Source organism: Cariama cristata, unplaced genomic scaffold (assembly GCF_000690535.1).
Source record: "Cariama cristata isolate BGI_N322 unplaced genomic scaffold, ASM69053v1 scaffold23826, whole genome shotgun sequence".
NCBI classification, from domain to species: Eukaryota; Metazoa; Chordata; class Aves; order Cariamiformes; family Cariamidae; genus Cariama; species Cariama cristata.
In genome coordinates this window covers 6,737-22,310 of record NW_009623072.1, presented here as the reverse complement: position 1 = coordinate 22,310, position 15,574 = coordinate 6,737, and the positions used below count along the sequence as shown (strand labels likewise).

The 15,574-nt window shown below is 51.8% G+C and overlaps 1 protein-coding gene across 1 annotated transcript; it reads right to left on the bottom strand.

The window, feature by feature from the left end:
* Positions 1-147: 147 nt before the first annotated feature.
* On the bottom strand, positions 148-14,950 carry LOC104163558 (alpha-1,6-mannosylglycoprotein 6-beta-N-acetylglucosaminyltransferase B-like; the record flags this gene model as incomplete). The annotated part of the gene is made up of 4 exons (XM_009702600.1): positions 148-318; positions 1,747-1,820; positions 3,245-3,350; positions 14,802-14,950. Coding segments are annotated over 4 exons (500 nt in total), but the record flags the coding sequence as incomplete, so codon positions are not given.
* Positions 14,951-15,574: the final 624 nt, after the last annotated feature.

Below are 15,574 nucleotides of genomic sequence, written 5' to 3'. Positions count from 1 at the left end.
CCCAACCCATCCTGTGATTCTATGAAAACCCACGTGAGGCATCATGGCCCTGCTTACACTGCTGGCTCTGGGAACATTTCTTTCCAGCAGCCTTGAAGCCATCGTCTCCCCCCCAAGCCCCCCAGGACCGGCAGTCCCCCACCTTACCTGCACCCGGGGCAGCGGCGGGGGCGAAGGCAAAGCCGCCGTCCGGTTTCGCCATGGCAAGGGAGGGCAGAACCACTCGACTTCACTGAGGTAGATGAGGAATGAGCACTCGGTGCCGTCCACACCAAAAAACGCATAGCAGGGGTCAGAGGTCCACCTGGCCCTCATCCACTGCAAGGGGGCAAAGAAAGACGTCAGGCTCATCCTCTGGCCGGGACGGGATGCAGCAGCCCTGCGAGCTGCCCCTGCTATGGGCAACCTCGATTCTCCATCACCTTTCCCTAGCTGGGAGCTAGAAATGAAGGGCAGAGGGTGGATAAAGGGCTGCAAACCAGCGTGCACCCACCCAGCACCAGTGTCGCGGTGCCCATGTTTGCGTGCCCGGTGCCTCCAGGGCAGAGGAAGAGCCAGGAGGGTTTGCTGGCGGCTCCCTGGGTTCCGAGCACTGGTTCCAGCACCAACACATGCCTCCCTCAGGGGCACAAAGTTTTCTTCTCGTTAGCTTTGCTGGGGAGCAAGCCGAGCTGCTGATTTCATTGCCCCGGGCACAGCGGGGCAAGGAAACAGATCCACCGGCGGTCCCCAAGGATGATTTCACATGAAGGAAAAGCGATTTATCATCCCCCACAACAGCTCGGGCCAGCCTCTTCCTAACTCAACTACAAAAACAAATCTACTTGGAAGACAGGTTGCTGCACCCAATATGTAAAATGCAGTGATCACCCGGACAGGAGATGGAATTACAGCCTGCCGCAATTAAATTACATTCTGAATTTACTCAAATCGTGGAAGGAAAGGATGCCTAGCACCAGGGGAAGTGGAAAATACAACCCCCCAGCACCATTTTAATATACCCTTCAACATCTTTTCAGGGAGAGTCAGCCCTGCAGAAGGCTGAGCTTGAAGCAGGAGGCTGGGAAGGGGAGGAAAGAGGGAGATGCTTTTAATTAGTTCATGTAAATATGCTCTCTGACGAAACAATCATGCTCTGAGCCAGATTCAGGCTGCATTCAGGTGTAAAGAGCAGGTTGGGTCAAGCAGGACATCCTGTTTGAGATGGAGGTCCTGGCCACCTTAACAAGATGTTCTTCTGTGCATTGCTAAGATTATCCCCCAGACAGGAGCTAACGCTCGTGTTATTTAAAGCCGGTGCGACCGTGCTTTCTCCTCACCGCGCTTCTATCATTAAACACAGCAACCACAGGCGGGGGGGGCTGCAGGCGGAGGTGGTCTCACATCCTGCTGCTGCCTGCACGGCTCTGGGTACCGTGGCTTCAGTGCTTCGTACGACTCAAACTGAAGGTAGATGCCTTATTGTTGGGGAAAATACAGTTACATTCATACAGCAAAGGCTCCCAGAGAGGTCGGACACCTGCCGTGTGTTTTCTCCTCGCAACACAGCCATGCTTTGCTTTCCACATCTTTGGCTCCACTCTTACTTCTGCAATGGGCTGCACCTTTCCCATTTTAAAGCAAACAGTTTTATTCCGGAAAGCATTCCCCTTCCCAGTTTAACCCCTGGGGTCATTGCTCCATGCCCTTCCCAGCAGCTTCCACCCCAGGTCAAGACCCTCTCCCAGACGGGGATCCCCGACTCACCTCCACTTTCCCAGCGCAATCAGGGTACTTGGGGTCCCTGGGCACCTCGCACTGGTCCCTCCTGCCTTCCATCACTGCGGAAAGACAATTTGGGCATGGGGAGCGCTGGGAAATGCCAGCGGAGCAGCTAGAAATGCTGGGATGGGATGGGATGGGATGGGATGGGATGGGATGGGGCTGCCAGCCCTCAAGCACATTCATCAGCAGCCGGGCCAGGGGACAGCCCCATCCCACTTGACGGAGCAGGACACCAAGATGTGAAGCATCTTCCCCAAGGTCAGGGAGGAAACAGAAAAAAACCCCCAGCCCTGTTTCAACACCGAGAGCACATTCCCCTTTCCTAAACCTCGGCAGGTGTCTTTATAGCACCTCCCCGCTGCTCTCAGCCTGGTCCAGGCCCCAGGTCCCACCTATCCACGCTCAGTTAATCATCCATAAGCAGGCTGCAGTATCTAAGGAAACACTCGACAGCCTTTACGCCATAAACTTGCAATAGAATTTGCCCTGCTGAGCTGTCAAGAGAAGACTCAGCCCCCAGGGTCAGCCCTAGAATAAGGCGCAGAAGTGGCTAAAAACCTAATAGGATCTTTTCTTCCTCTCTGGTTGGATTAATAAGAGACACCACCCCTCCTATAAGCCCTCCCTTGCCTATAACTGAAAAAGCATGAGGTGGAAGAGGCAATGGAAGCATCTTCTGCTTGATGATGCCAGCCCACACCCTGGGAACCATGCAACCGTGTGGAGAAACATCTGGAGAGCCCAGCTGCCCTGCCAGCACTGCCGGAGTGGGATGGGAACGTCTCTCCTGGCACTGGACCCCAGCCCCTGGGCTTTGGATCCAAACTGCCACATTTTCCTATCCAGCCGGGTCCCCCGCCCCGTGGTCTTGGGATCCAACCCGCCACATTTTCCTATCCAGGTGTTTGTGCTGGCACCGCTCCTCATCTTTAATTCTGCATTTAATTTGGTGGCATTTATTTCTCGCAGCAATTCAGATCTGTCACCGTTCCTCCCCACTGCAGGCATGAGTTTCCCAGGTCTTGCTCCTCTGCAGATTGATCACCCCGGCTCTCGAGTCCTGGGCCAAGTGAGGCAACGCTTTTAGGAGAACATTACTGCTGTTAGAGAGACCACGGAGAGTGGTTCTCTACACAACCTCCTTTTCTAGTCTTCCTGGCTGTAATAGCAAGGTGAGAGTCCTGGAAACCTCCGAGAAGGCTCAGACCGCACTCAGGACCTCCTCTCCCTCCAAAAGATGGTGTGACCCTGTGCTGCATCCGCACAGCGCTGGCCACAAACAGCCCTAGGAGGTCTGTCGGAGAGCTTCAGGTGCCCTGCTTAGTCCTGCAGACAGGAGCGAGTTGGGTAACCTCCGATCAGCATCCATTCCCCTATATTTTTACTAAACTTTTTGTAGTAGGCTTGGCTGGATTTATTTATATTGCAACTGCATAACACGTAGGAGGTTTGGAGCATGGGGACCCCCGGGGACACTCACCCTTCCCGTTCAGGAGGCTGTTCCGGAGAATCTGATCTACTTTTATTGCGATGTCGGAGACGTTTTGAGCTATAGCTTGGATCCTCTCCATCAACCCGGCTGCTGGCTGGAACCTGGGAAAAAAGACAAATTGACCCTGAAAACTTGATATCTCCCAGTGGTGACACCCAAGGGTGCTTATAGCAAACCTGCCGTCCTTGGAAGCTGCCAGCACATTGAACTTAGCTCCGGGATGCTACATGGGAACGCCTGGGCCAGCGTACTGGGCAAAGAAGTCATTGCCTTCCAAGAGGTTTGATTAAAAACCTATGTAAATCAGTATTCTGCCATTTTCCACAGTGTGCTGATAAACACAGATACACCTGTGCATTTTACACGGGGAAATATTAAATAGGCTGGAAAAAAAATTGGTTTTCTTATTTCAGATGTGCTATGTTTGAAAATTCTCTGCTGTGATTATTGGCCCTGCTGTGCATGTAGGAAGCTGTGCTAGGAAAAAAAAAAAGAGAGGGGAAAAAAAATACTGAGAAAGGAAGGCAAAACCGAAGGAGGGCTGAGGAAGCTTGCGGGCCCAAAGCAGAGCGCAGACAAATGCAAAACACGCAGGACACGTGGATGGCCTGAGCCAGCCCATCCACCAAAGACCAAGGCGAGCGGATTTCCAGGTCCCGTGGGGACAGGGTGCCGGGGCGAGCGTCAGCAGCACCACATGAGCCGGGGTTGAGCCGGGCATCGCAGCCCCAGCAAAGCCCCCAGGCACCTTCCCACCAAGACCTGAGATCAAATTCCGCTGGTTTGAATAGCTGCGTGTGCTGTCTATCGAATTAAACCTCGCAATCGATACCATCCTGGGTAAACGTTAAACTCATCTACATAACACATTGTGTAGACGGGGAGACAGAGCACTGTAGAGAGGCTGGGTGTCAATTAAAACCCGGTGTAATATAGAAAAGGGCAAGAGAACTCAATCCATCAGCAGCAGCAGGAGCAAGCTCTCCACCTCCAACGCCTCGCCTGCCGTTTCCACTGCAAACAACAACCACGTCTCGATGAGAGTGATTATCGCAGTAAATAATTTCCCCTTCTGCAGCATCTGGGTCATAAGTTTTTCCTCCTGCTGCTGCCAAGATCATTATAATACAAGGAAATGTCATAAGCAGTGAGCAAAACCAAAAGGGCTACCTTGAATACTCTTGGCACAAAAAATATGTGCTGATGTCAGGTCCTTCCCGGTGAAGTTTTATGTTTGTTCTCCAGCAGACCAGTGAACCCAAAGGCTGGGATTTAAAGTACCTCTGTCCTCAAGGCTAAAAAAATCCTAGTTTTATGAACCGATACTGTTTCGGTTGTTGATTTAAAGTCCATTCGCTAGCAGTGAGCAGCCCACATTTTTCCTCTTGGCATGGTTTACGACCATCAATATTCAGCCTGCATACCTCCACAGGGAGCCACATATCTTAGGCTTTTAAGAAATCATAATTAAATGCAGAGGACATCATTGCCCCCAAGTAACTTTCAACCTTTGCAGAGAATAAACCCCAGGTATCCTGCCAGCTACTGTAACCGCTGCAGCAGGGAGGTTGCTCACAAGGCCCTGGTAAAATATGGGCACAAAAATGACCTGCAGTAAGCTCTGCTCATCAGCCTGGCTCTGAGGAGATAAAATGCTCCCTGTCTGAGGGCTACACAGCTCAGCCAGCCCTGGAGGCTCACAAACCCCCCATTTCTGCAACCCTTCTTCCACCGGCAAGCAGCCGTCAGACCACGCAAGAGATGCACAGGTGCTCAGTAAACAGGGAACAGCTGGGATGGACAGTTGAGGAGCAAACATCGCAAGGATGCAGTGAATTTAGAGCCAGTGAGCCCAATGTCCTGCTCCAACAACAGGAGAGGGACATTGGCTTGCTGGAGATGCTCCTCAGGTTTCTCCATCACTCATGGTAAGGAGAGAGGACGACCACAGCCACGGCAGCCCTGCTCCCATGCTTCAGAGCACCTAGATTAACCCACGATCCAACTTCTGCCTCCTCCCAGAAGCTATCCTGATCCTCACTTGGGTCCAAACCCACGCCCAAACACCCAAGTAATTAGGCGAATCTCAAAAGTCAACAGCAAACTCGGTCCTCATCTCCTCTCTGATGCTCGGCCAGGGCTGAGCATCGGGCACCCATGAACACATTCCAACAAAAATCAGGATCGTTATCCTAAATAAATGGCTTTCTTCCAGGCTCAGCCTCACAGCCAGCCCAAGTCCTGCCGGAGCTCTGGCCACAGCAGCGGTTTCCACCGGGTGATGGACCTGGCCCAGCATCTATGCCAGCTTGCCCAGCTCTTGTAAGCTACAGCTGCTCCCCAAACACAAAGATTTCAACTCAGAGCCCTTTGATGTAAAACATACGTCTGATCATCTCACTCCGGTTCTCGCAAACAAGACAGCCACGTTGCACGGCCGTCGCAAAGCTTTCCCCGAAGCGCAGAGGATTACTGCAAAGTGACACCAAAAAAAAATGTCCACCATGGCATCTGTTAAGAAGATGGAAAAATAGTAGAAAACGTCCTTCCAAAATAAGGAGCCAGGCTCAAATCTCCCACCGCTTGCATGCTCATCACCCTTACTCGTCAAACTAGTTTTCTCCCAATCCCCCCAACTTTGAGCAAGGGATTTCACGCTGGGGGTGAAGAGCGCAGCTCCCACGGCAGGAGCACTGGTGGGCCTCGGTGTCAGCACCGACACGGGCAGCGCCGAGTCAGCCGCCTCTGTGTTTTTATCTGCTGGGCAACAAGGCTATCACTGGAGCAGCAAATTCCATTTAATATATTAAAGAGATGACAAGAAGGTTAAGCGTAAGTTACATCACCTATCGTTACAGTCATTTGTCACCTGGGCAGAGGACAAGAAAATAAGACATATAAAGCAAAACCTCAAACGCAAAAAGGTTTTCTGTAGCTCGTCAGAATTCGATGCCTTATTCTTAATAACTGGAGACACTGGGAAGGACAAGGTAAGTGGCTTATTCTGCTCAGGGACAGCTGAACAGATGGGGAATATCCCACCCCGTGTCTCTCTCCGTGCTGGGATGCCAGCACGGCCTCCGCCAGCCCAGCAGAAAGAAGATCTCCCTTCCAGCACTACCACTGCACAGGGAGTAGCGACGGGCTGGCTTTTTTTTTTTTTTTTTTTCTTTCCTTGTTGCTTTTTAAATTTTTCTATAGCAACAATATAAATGCCACCAAAACGCGCTGGGGCTGTGCCAGCTATTGAAACTCTAGTAAATTACTACAGGTTTTCTAGAACAAATTTTTCCCTGGGACCTTAAAACCGTTTACTACAGCAAATACAGTACTTTTACTTCGAACCATCAATATTGATTTCGTCTTTATTATTTTCAGATTTATATTTCCCCATGTTGATTAAGATTCGGATCACACCATGCCTTATAATGCATTGTATACAGTATTCATCTCGTTTCAAAAACTTCTATTAAGATCTATCTTTCCCCACTGGCAGATCATTTGCCATATAATATAGCCAGAGGTTGAGTTTTCCTTTACTTTTTTATGCATTAATTTGGTTCCCTTCACTTTGTCTCTTGTCCCCAACCCCATAGCAGCAGCTTAGCTTCAGCCTGTTTATCCCTTTACAAGGCATTGTATTTTTATTGCCTTTTATAAAAGTGGCATTATGAAAAGATGAATCTCTTTCTATTTGTGTATTGTCCTCATAATACAAGACCTAAACATATTTGCTTGCTCATCTGATATTTCTTGCTAGTAACTGGTGAAAGCAGTGACTTTGGGAAGACCAATACAGATGGAGAAAAGCAGATGTTTGGAAGATAATACATCAACCAATGCAACACTCGCGCAGAGAAGTTTACCAAAGGATTTCAACTTGCTCATTACAACGTCTGCACTGACCTTTGCCTCTTTGAAGATTTATGATATTTTTTTGCCCAAAGACCCTAGGCAGAGCAGAACGCAGCTGGGAAGGGTGCTCAGGGCTGGTGCTGGGCTCTCGCTGCTTCCCCACTCTGGGGACACAAATGACTCCCCAATGTCCAGCCCCACGACAGCCTCGCTTCTCCAGGACAGGGAGCTGAAATCCCAGAGGCAGCACCGATGGATAAACCTTCCCGGCAATAGCAAGAGGGGCTTTCCCATCCTCCTGGCTCCAGCTGCAGCTTTTGAGGTGCTGCCCATTAAAATAGCTGGGATATCTCCTGGAGAAACGATTGCTGGGATCACTCCATGGGCTCAGGCTCCTCTTCCCATCCATCCGTCCATCCATCCACCCCAGTGTGACAGCCAGTGGAGGACACACCAAGGGGTCCCCAGGGATGTGGGGAAAAGCCCTCATCCAAGTGCTGAATAACTAAAAGAAGGTGATTTAAATTCCTGAGAAGATGGAGCAATTAAGAGCTTTGCTCCTCTGGGATAAGACAATCCAAGTAAACCTCACCGATGCTGGAGGCAAAACTTTTTTGGGGGATCCATGCCCTTGTGTGCATCTCTGCATCCTCTCCGAGATGGCTTGCACCCGAAAGGCTGGGAGCCAAAGCTGCCCATGGGGGAGAGAGCAAGGACACGGATGTGGACACAAAGGGGTTACTGGGTGCCTGATGCTCTCCCTAAAATTTGAGTCACAGTCTCCTGACACCGATGCTCCCAACATGGGGTGTAGCAGGAGAGGCAGTGGTGGCCGGGCAGCTGCCCTGCTCAGGAGGCTCAGCTGTGTGGTTTGTGCTTATTTGACTTGTAAACCTGGTTTTAATCCTCATAACTCTGCTGCTGGAGTTATTACCAAGCTTTGATAAACAACTTTGGCTTGGTTTGAGCTGGTGGTCCATGCCGGGGAGGGTAGCACGCAGGGTGCTGTGATGGGGAACGCAGTGAGGGTCCCGTGCTCTGCTCCGCTTGGGAAAGGTTCAGACCCCCAGGGAGCAGAGCAAAAGCCCAAAGACTCAGTTGCTACCAGCTTGGCAAAAAATTATAGCATCATTAGGAGGAGGAAAAAAAAAAAAGTGCTGGGGCTGAGGGATGGGACTCGCTGCTTTGCTACCCCCAGCAAGGGCTCTGCCAGGTTGTTCAGCTCCTCGGTGCCTTTCCTGACATCAAACAAGGACAAGGATGCTGCACCCGGCTTTGCAACCTCCCCGACAGCCACGTACGAGAAGGCCGATACCCCTGACAAGTGGGTTTATTCTTTATAGGCAGCTCCAGTTAGTCAACTGGAAAAAATTTAAAAAGAAATAAAAGTATTTTTAAAAAAATAATCACAGAACAGCATATGCTTCCAATATAATTTCTGGTATCTCTGTATCCCACAATCTTTTCCATTACACCTCAGGGCTGAGACAAACAGCTCGCTCTCCCCTCTGTGAACACCTGAATAAAGACCTGAGTTCACCCTGGCTGTTTTTGTGCTCGTTGGGAATTCACCCTGGGCAGATATCCAAGAGGACATGCTCCACGGATGGGAACGTTCCTTGGAAACTCATCCAAAGCAAATGTCGGACGATGCACGGGCAGAGCCCTGCCTGAACTCCTCCAACACCAAGTTCCGTAATAAATCACCTAGTAAATACCGGAGCATTTAACTCACTAAAGTACTTCCATTTATTTCAATTTCAATTTACTGTGGGTGACGTTTCTCACACAAACGCATTTAGAGGACCAGACCCTGAGCTAACCCAAAGTCCATGGCTGTACACCCCACGGGAAGACGTTGCCATTTTAGCGAGCTGGCAATAAATTTCATGAAAAAAAATGATGAAAACCAACTTTCCAATCAAAGCCAGTATCTCGCCAACTCAGGGAGAACTTGCCAGCAAAGTATAATCAAGATTATCAATGAAAATATTTTATGAATGCTATAAAGTGCTCCAAGATCCTCTCCAAGCAGAACATGAAGTTGAAACCACGAGCCCAAACCTTCATTTTCCTCCCGACTCCCAGAGCAGGACCCACCTGACCCACACGCCTGGGCAGCAGCAGGGTTTTTTAATGTGAACAAGAGGGATCACAACCAGGAGGGTTACAGGATGGTCACTTTGATGTCTGTTAATTGTCACTTGATTGGGGCATAAATCAGATATATTTATCTACATGCTTGAGTAGCCTGATGCAAGCTGCGAGAAACTGCCTTCGGTGAGCCATGAAGACATTGTCAGCCTCGACAGTCTCGACTAAGAGGGACCTGCCCAAAAGTTAGACCAAAAATACCCATTTTTGATCACGATCCCTGGGGCAGGGGATCCCCTGGGTGAGATGCTGTCCTGAACCCGTGCTTTTTTACAGCCCTCAACCTTGCATTTTCTTCACCAGCTGTGTGTTTCAGGAGCATGCTCCACTTCATTTTGGAAGGGTTATTTTGGCAGCCTGCATTTCCACCATCAGCACTACAGCCTCTCCAGATGCCCCCCTCCACCCTGCCCATGCCCCCCACCTGGGAAGCCCTCGAGCCCATCCCTCCGGAGGGAGCTGCTTGCTCCCAATTGCTCCAAAATCAGGGACAATTGATGGAGGGTTAACGGGATCTGATTTTCCTTGTAGGGTAAATCAGATACACAGCCTGAGCAAAGGCACGCTGGTACCATGCTCCTCCCCACCCCACATCACCAGCTCCCCAAGAATTGCCCTGAAGCCCTGGGCTCCGCTTGCCCCAGCTGGGTGCCGAGGGCTTTCCCTGTGCAAGCCGCCCCAGAGCACACAAACAACCATGGCACAAAAATGCCGGCAACAGCACTTTGCCTCCACGTGTTAATCCATCAAGAAGCCTCATTTGCAAAGCCCTGTAAAGAAGCAGCCCCCAGTGTATCAATGCTTTGGGATGGAAAGGCACAAAATGAACAGAAAGCAAAGTCTATCGCGGAATTAGGTTCAGCAAATTAAGCTGGAGATGCTGGGGGAGGGACAAGCCTGGGAGCAGGAGGGGAGAGTGAGAGTGACCTGGGCACACACTGGCATCTATAGCCCCACCGTGCTGGCAATGCCCATCACCCTCTGGCTGCGGGTCTCTCCCAACAAGCTCAAAGACCCTTGGGCAAGGTGGGGGCACATGGATGGGCCTTAGTCCCCTGGCCACCCTGCTAGTGGTACACAGCCACCACTCCACTCTGCCTTAGAGAGAAAAGTAATTGATCTCAGCTGCCCAGGCATGAATTTCCCCATGCATCACCTCCCCTAACCCTGATGGGGACCTCAGGCTGAGGGGTCCTCAGCGACCCCCTGCGCTGTGCCCATCCCCTCCAAGCTAACCCTGAAAGCATCCAGCACTGGGCTGGAGACATCCTCAGGAGTTGGCAAGAAATAACTCGCTGTTTCTGCCAGAACGAAATGGGACGCGGAACCTGTGAGGAAGGAGAGTGCCAGGGAGGAAGGCTCCTGCAGCGCGGGCTGATGGGCTCTCCTGCCCAGCTGCACCCCTGATGCTGGTCCTGCAGCCAAGCTTTGCTTGGCAAAACAACCACCCAGCAAAGGTGGACTGGATCGCAGGACGGCCCTTACCTTCCACCTTCCCCGTGGGCTGCTTCAGGGCTCTGCTCACTCCGGACAGCTTTCAGACCACATAGCACCAGCCTCACCTTGCAGATGTCCTCGCCGAGCCCCGCAGCGTGCCATGGAGACGATGTACAGAGGGGTCCAAGACCGGTCCGGGCTCACCTGGATAGCAGGGCACCGCGGCATCTCACAGCAATTTCACTAAAGCCAGCTTACCAACGGCGACAATTCAGGAATTAATAGAGCCAGGCTGGCAGGATGCAGGAACATCACCCATTTAGTGTCATATTGTGAGACTTTTAATTACTGGGGGAATATGGAGTCATGTAATGATTACAAGAACAAATACTTAAAGTGTGTGGAAATTAACTGAGCCTTGGCAGTAATTAAGCTTGAAGATTAATCAGTCGTTAGCAAGTAACACCCTTTGCAGGCTAAGTACCGTGTGGAGAAGAGGGATGACCGGGGATGCCAGTGCTGCAGACCCCAGCTTCCCCTCTGCCACCTCCCCGCGGGCGTGGGGTGGGCAGGGGCAGCCCAGCTCCTGCAAAAGGGTTTCTCCGAGTCCCAGCGCTGTCAGGTTACGGTGCCAGCCTGGGTCACGGTGCCAGCCTGGGTCAGCCACTTCAGACCCCCTCCCTCCCTCCCAGTCACTTTCCAGCAGGAGACCAACACTTCCCCTGCAAACTCATATTTCCCTTGCACAGTAAATAGCTCTCCAGGAGGCTTCCATAAGTACTTCTAATTTCCTTCCCCTCTGATGATTTATGAGGGTTGCATTCAATTAACAGCGGTATTGATTTTTCTGCAGCTGACTGGCAGGCTGCTCGCTCTCGTTAGGGAACCCATCGCTTACTTCCCCAGCATGGCAGGAGAAGGGATCCAGCAACACCCAGGGGCACAGCAGGCTGGTTCGTGGGTGCAGCCTGTGTCCCCTTACCCCAGCGTGACATCCCACAAAATCCCTGGGCAGCTCTTCTAAGGAGGATACTGGACATTTCGGGTTTCCAAAAATTTTATCTAAAGCATTGCAAGAGGCTGGTGGGCTGCATATAGAGGCACCTGTAGAGTATTCAATCAGACAGCACCTACGGAGCAAGTTTTGGCCACATAAAGCTGCCTGCCCTGGCAGCTGGGAGGCTTTCCAAGGCAGGTCATTAATTACACCATGTATATTTAAATTCCTCCTTGCACTTTCCAAGGGGAAAAGCCACCCCTGCCCTCCACCGGAGTGGTGCTGGAGGGGGACAGTGCTCACGGGCTATTCCATAAAGCCCACCAAAGCCTTCACCTCCTTCCTCTTCATTGGGGCTCTGCAAAACCAAGCCCTCCTGATTTTGTCGGAGATCCAGTGTTAAGCAGGTGACCGCTTTGTAAAAACAAGAATTAATCCACTTTTGTGCAAGTGGAATTGCAAAGCCCCCGCTCGCCGCTTTGCTGAGCCAAGAAGGAGACAAAGGCAGCCGCCGTGCTAACCAGAGATGCTTTAAAGAATAAAATCCCTTTGAAATTAGCACCCTTTAATTGCCTTATCTTTCGTTGACAGCTTCAAGTCGGTCACTGGTGATCAAAGAGACAGACACAGGGAGGGAAGACAGAAACAAGCCCTTGGTGGAGTCCCGGGGTCCTAATAACGAACAGTACCAGGGCATCTCCGCAGCCACGGGGCTGATCTGAGTTCAGAAGACACCGCTCGGTCCCGGTGCGGTTGGTGGTGCCCGTTCTCCCTCAGCACAGGGGGTCCCCAGGGGCTGCAGCTGCTTACCCCCAAAGGGACAGGGACCTCAGCACCCTGACTCCACGGGATTCGATTCCCCCCGGGATGCTCCAGGCAGCTCTGGAGAGCATCCATCAAAGCCACGGGGCCAGCCCGGAGCCAGGCTCTGCTGGGAGCGGGGCGGCAGACAGGGTGTATTGGCTCTGCACCCTTCCAGCTGCCTCATGCACCCCACGAAGGAGGGCAGGGACCGAGACAAGCCAAGAAAGGGCACTACGGATGATGGAGCACACGTGGCAGCAGAGACTGAGCCACTCAAACTCGCTGAGACCCAGCACAGCTGTGACACTTCCAACACATCTCCTCTGACCACAGAGCTCAGCCAAACCTGGGGGCTGCAGGGAAGGAGGGGAGAGCCCAGGAAACGCTTCACAAGTGTTTGCACACCTTGCCAGTGCTTCATTACAGACTGTCACAGCAAAAACTCACCTGCAAGAAACCCCCCAATGATGGCTGCTTCATCTGGAGATGCTCTGCCCCATGACCAAAACCTGATCTTCAGAGGTTAGGTGAGAAGATGATGATGATACAGATCGGTTGTGATGCAGCATCAAGAGAAGGGACTTGAATGCACTTTAGGGGTAATTTCTAAGGAGCAAAAGGTGATAAACTAGCTGTCCCTGACTTTCTGTTCCTGAAAATTAAGACATCTGTAATCTCAATCACTCAAGCCCATCTCAGCACACACACAAAACCCGAGGCTGTTTTGATGTGCCGGGTCCACAAGCTCCCCCTCCTCTCTGGTCTCTCCAAGCGATGGTCCCAGAGTCACCAACCACATGGCAGACCTGAAACATGAGATCCCCATCCGCAGTGACTGCTGCCAGTTCACATAAATGCTTTTAAGTTTATCTCTTGGCTGCTGGTGTACAGAAATTACTGCCACCTGAAATTACTGGTTCTTTTAACATCAGATTGGCCAAGAAAATCATCAAATGTGAGTGAGCGCCTTCGAGTCACTGGCTGTAATAGTCCTGTCCGTTCCTCTCCGGGATTACTGTTGTCCTCCTTGTACGCCTGGGTACCAGCCAGCCTCATAACAACAAAATCCCCAGCACCTGCCATTACTGAGGTAAATTATATTTTTCAGTAGTTGAAATTATGTTACTTAAAAGGCAAGACCATGCACTCCGAGGCTGCCTGTGCAGCTTTAATTCATGTGTGCACGCGGTACGGCACAGCACAGCCTTTAATTACAGGCTCACTTACTCTATTTTCCATTATAGGCACAAAAGAGACTCATAAAGAAAGTGAAGGAGAGAAATGGAAATTATGATGGAAACAGGGAGGCACAGGAACCCCCGCCAGCTGCCAAGCACGGCCATGGGAGGAGGCAGAGGTGGGAATGCCAGGCGGGAGCCATCGGGATGCACCGCGGCTCCCACGCCGGCTCCCGTGGCACGGAACAGGGCAGCGGTGACCACCGCATGTCACATCCCTGCCACCCACCGCTCACGTGTCACCTGTGACTTCACCTGAGCAAAATCTACGCTGGCATCTTTTCTGCATTGCAGAGTTTGTCCCAAGCGCTTCCCCTTGGTTTTTTCATCTCTGCCCCTCCACATTCGAGCCCTTCAGTTAACATTTTTGCAAGCCTTGGCGCGGCAGCGAAATTAGTATTAATAACTGTTTAAAGGCTCTCAAAGCAAAGGGAAACGTCTCTTTAGGGAATCGGCATGTCACAACGGGAAGGTCTGATGGCATCTCTCAAGCTGCTGGCCGGGACAGATGTGGTGGGGGCATCCCAGGGAGCCAGGATGCGTGTTTCGGGGCCCAACAGTTTCCTCCTCTCTCATTTTAAGTGTTGCTCAACTCCAAGGCTGAACATATCAGCTCTGGATTTCAAACAAGAATCACTTCTCCAGTTACTGGAGGAATATGGGCACAAAGAAACCAGTCTGAGCTCGCTCTGGGAGTTAATGGCTGAGGGAGCACAGCCCACGCACCAGGCACTGCTCCAGCCATCGGCGAGTCCCACCTCTGGCTCCACCACAGCACGGTGGTGAAGAGACATCCTCCCGCACCGCGACGCTAGCAGCTGGGGCAGGTGCTACAGGAAATCCCCAAAATCGCAGTAATTTCAGAAATCCCAAAAGAAAAAGGTTCCAGAAATGGCAAACAACAAGATTGCAAAAGATCTGCCCAAGCCCCATGCCCTGGTGGGCTCCAGCATCCCCACGCAGGGGCTCAGCCCAACACCGCGGAGCACATTGGGGTTTCTTTGTCCTATAAACCCCTCAACCCCCCATGGGGTCCGCATAAGGCATCAGCATGGCCAACTGACCTGTCCAGAGGGAATCGCGCTTCATCCCCTTTGTGGAAGTCAGTGCTATTCTCCAGCCTGGCCAAGATGTCCATCCTCTTCATCAGCATCTCCAGCATGTCGCTCATTCGCCGCAGCACCCCTCGGGACTCCAGCGCGCCCATCACTGCAGGCACACAAAGAGCAAGCAAGACACCGTCAGGGGCTGGTTCCTGCCGTGTCAGACCGAGAAAATCCCCCTCCCCATGGCTTCAGCCCCAAAACCGCCCGGGGTCTCGTGCTCCCCAGCCCCGCTGATGGGCTCAGTGGTTTATGGACCATCTCGGTGCCCTGCTGTCCCCGATATCCCTTCCCTGGCTCTGCCAACAGCCCCACAGCCCCACCATCCTGCCCAAGCACAGGTTAATCCCTGCCTGTGCCCAAATCCAGCTGGGCTGCTGCAGCTCCGGATAGCCAGCCTTCGTGGACCCGGCCTCCTGCCCCTGCCTCTCCAGGCATAAACTCCTGACTTGTCCACCCCATCCAGCCTGTCCTGAGTGCTTACAGGAAATCAACTTCATTCTCAAACACTTAGCAACCAACCTTTTGTTTTGCACTTCTATTTTTCACTCTCCAAGACCCACCTAGCCCAGCATCCTGCCTTTGACGGCCGCCTGCAGGGGATGCTGAAGGAAAAGCATGGGAAACGGAGCAAATCGGTGGTTCTCCCTCAACACATCCTTCAGCAGCGCTGGATTTTCCTGTTGCAGAGAAGAATTCCTTTCCTACCCAAATCTGCTACAGGGTGGGT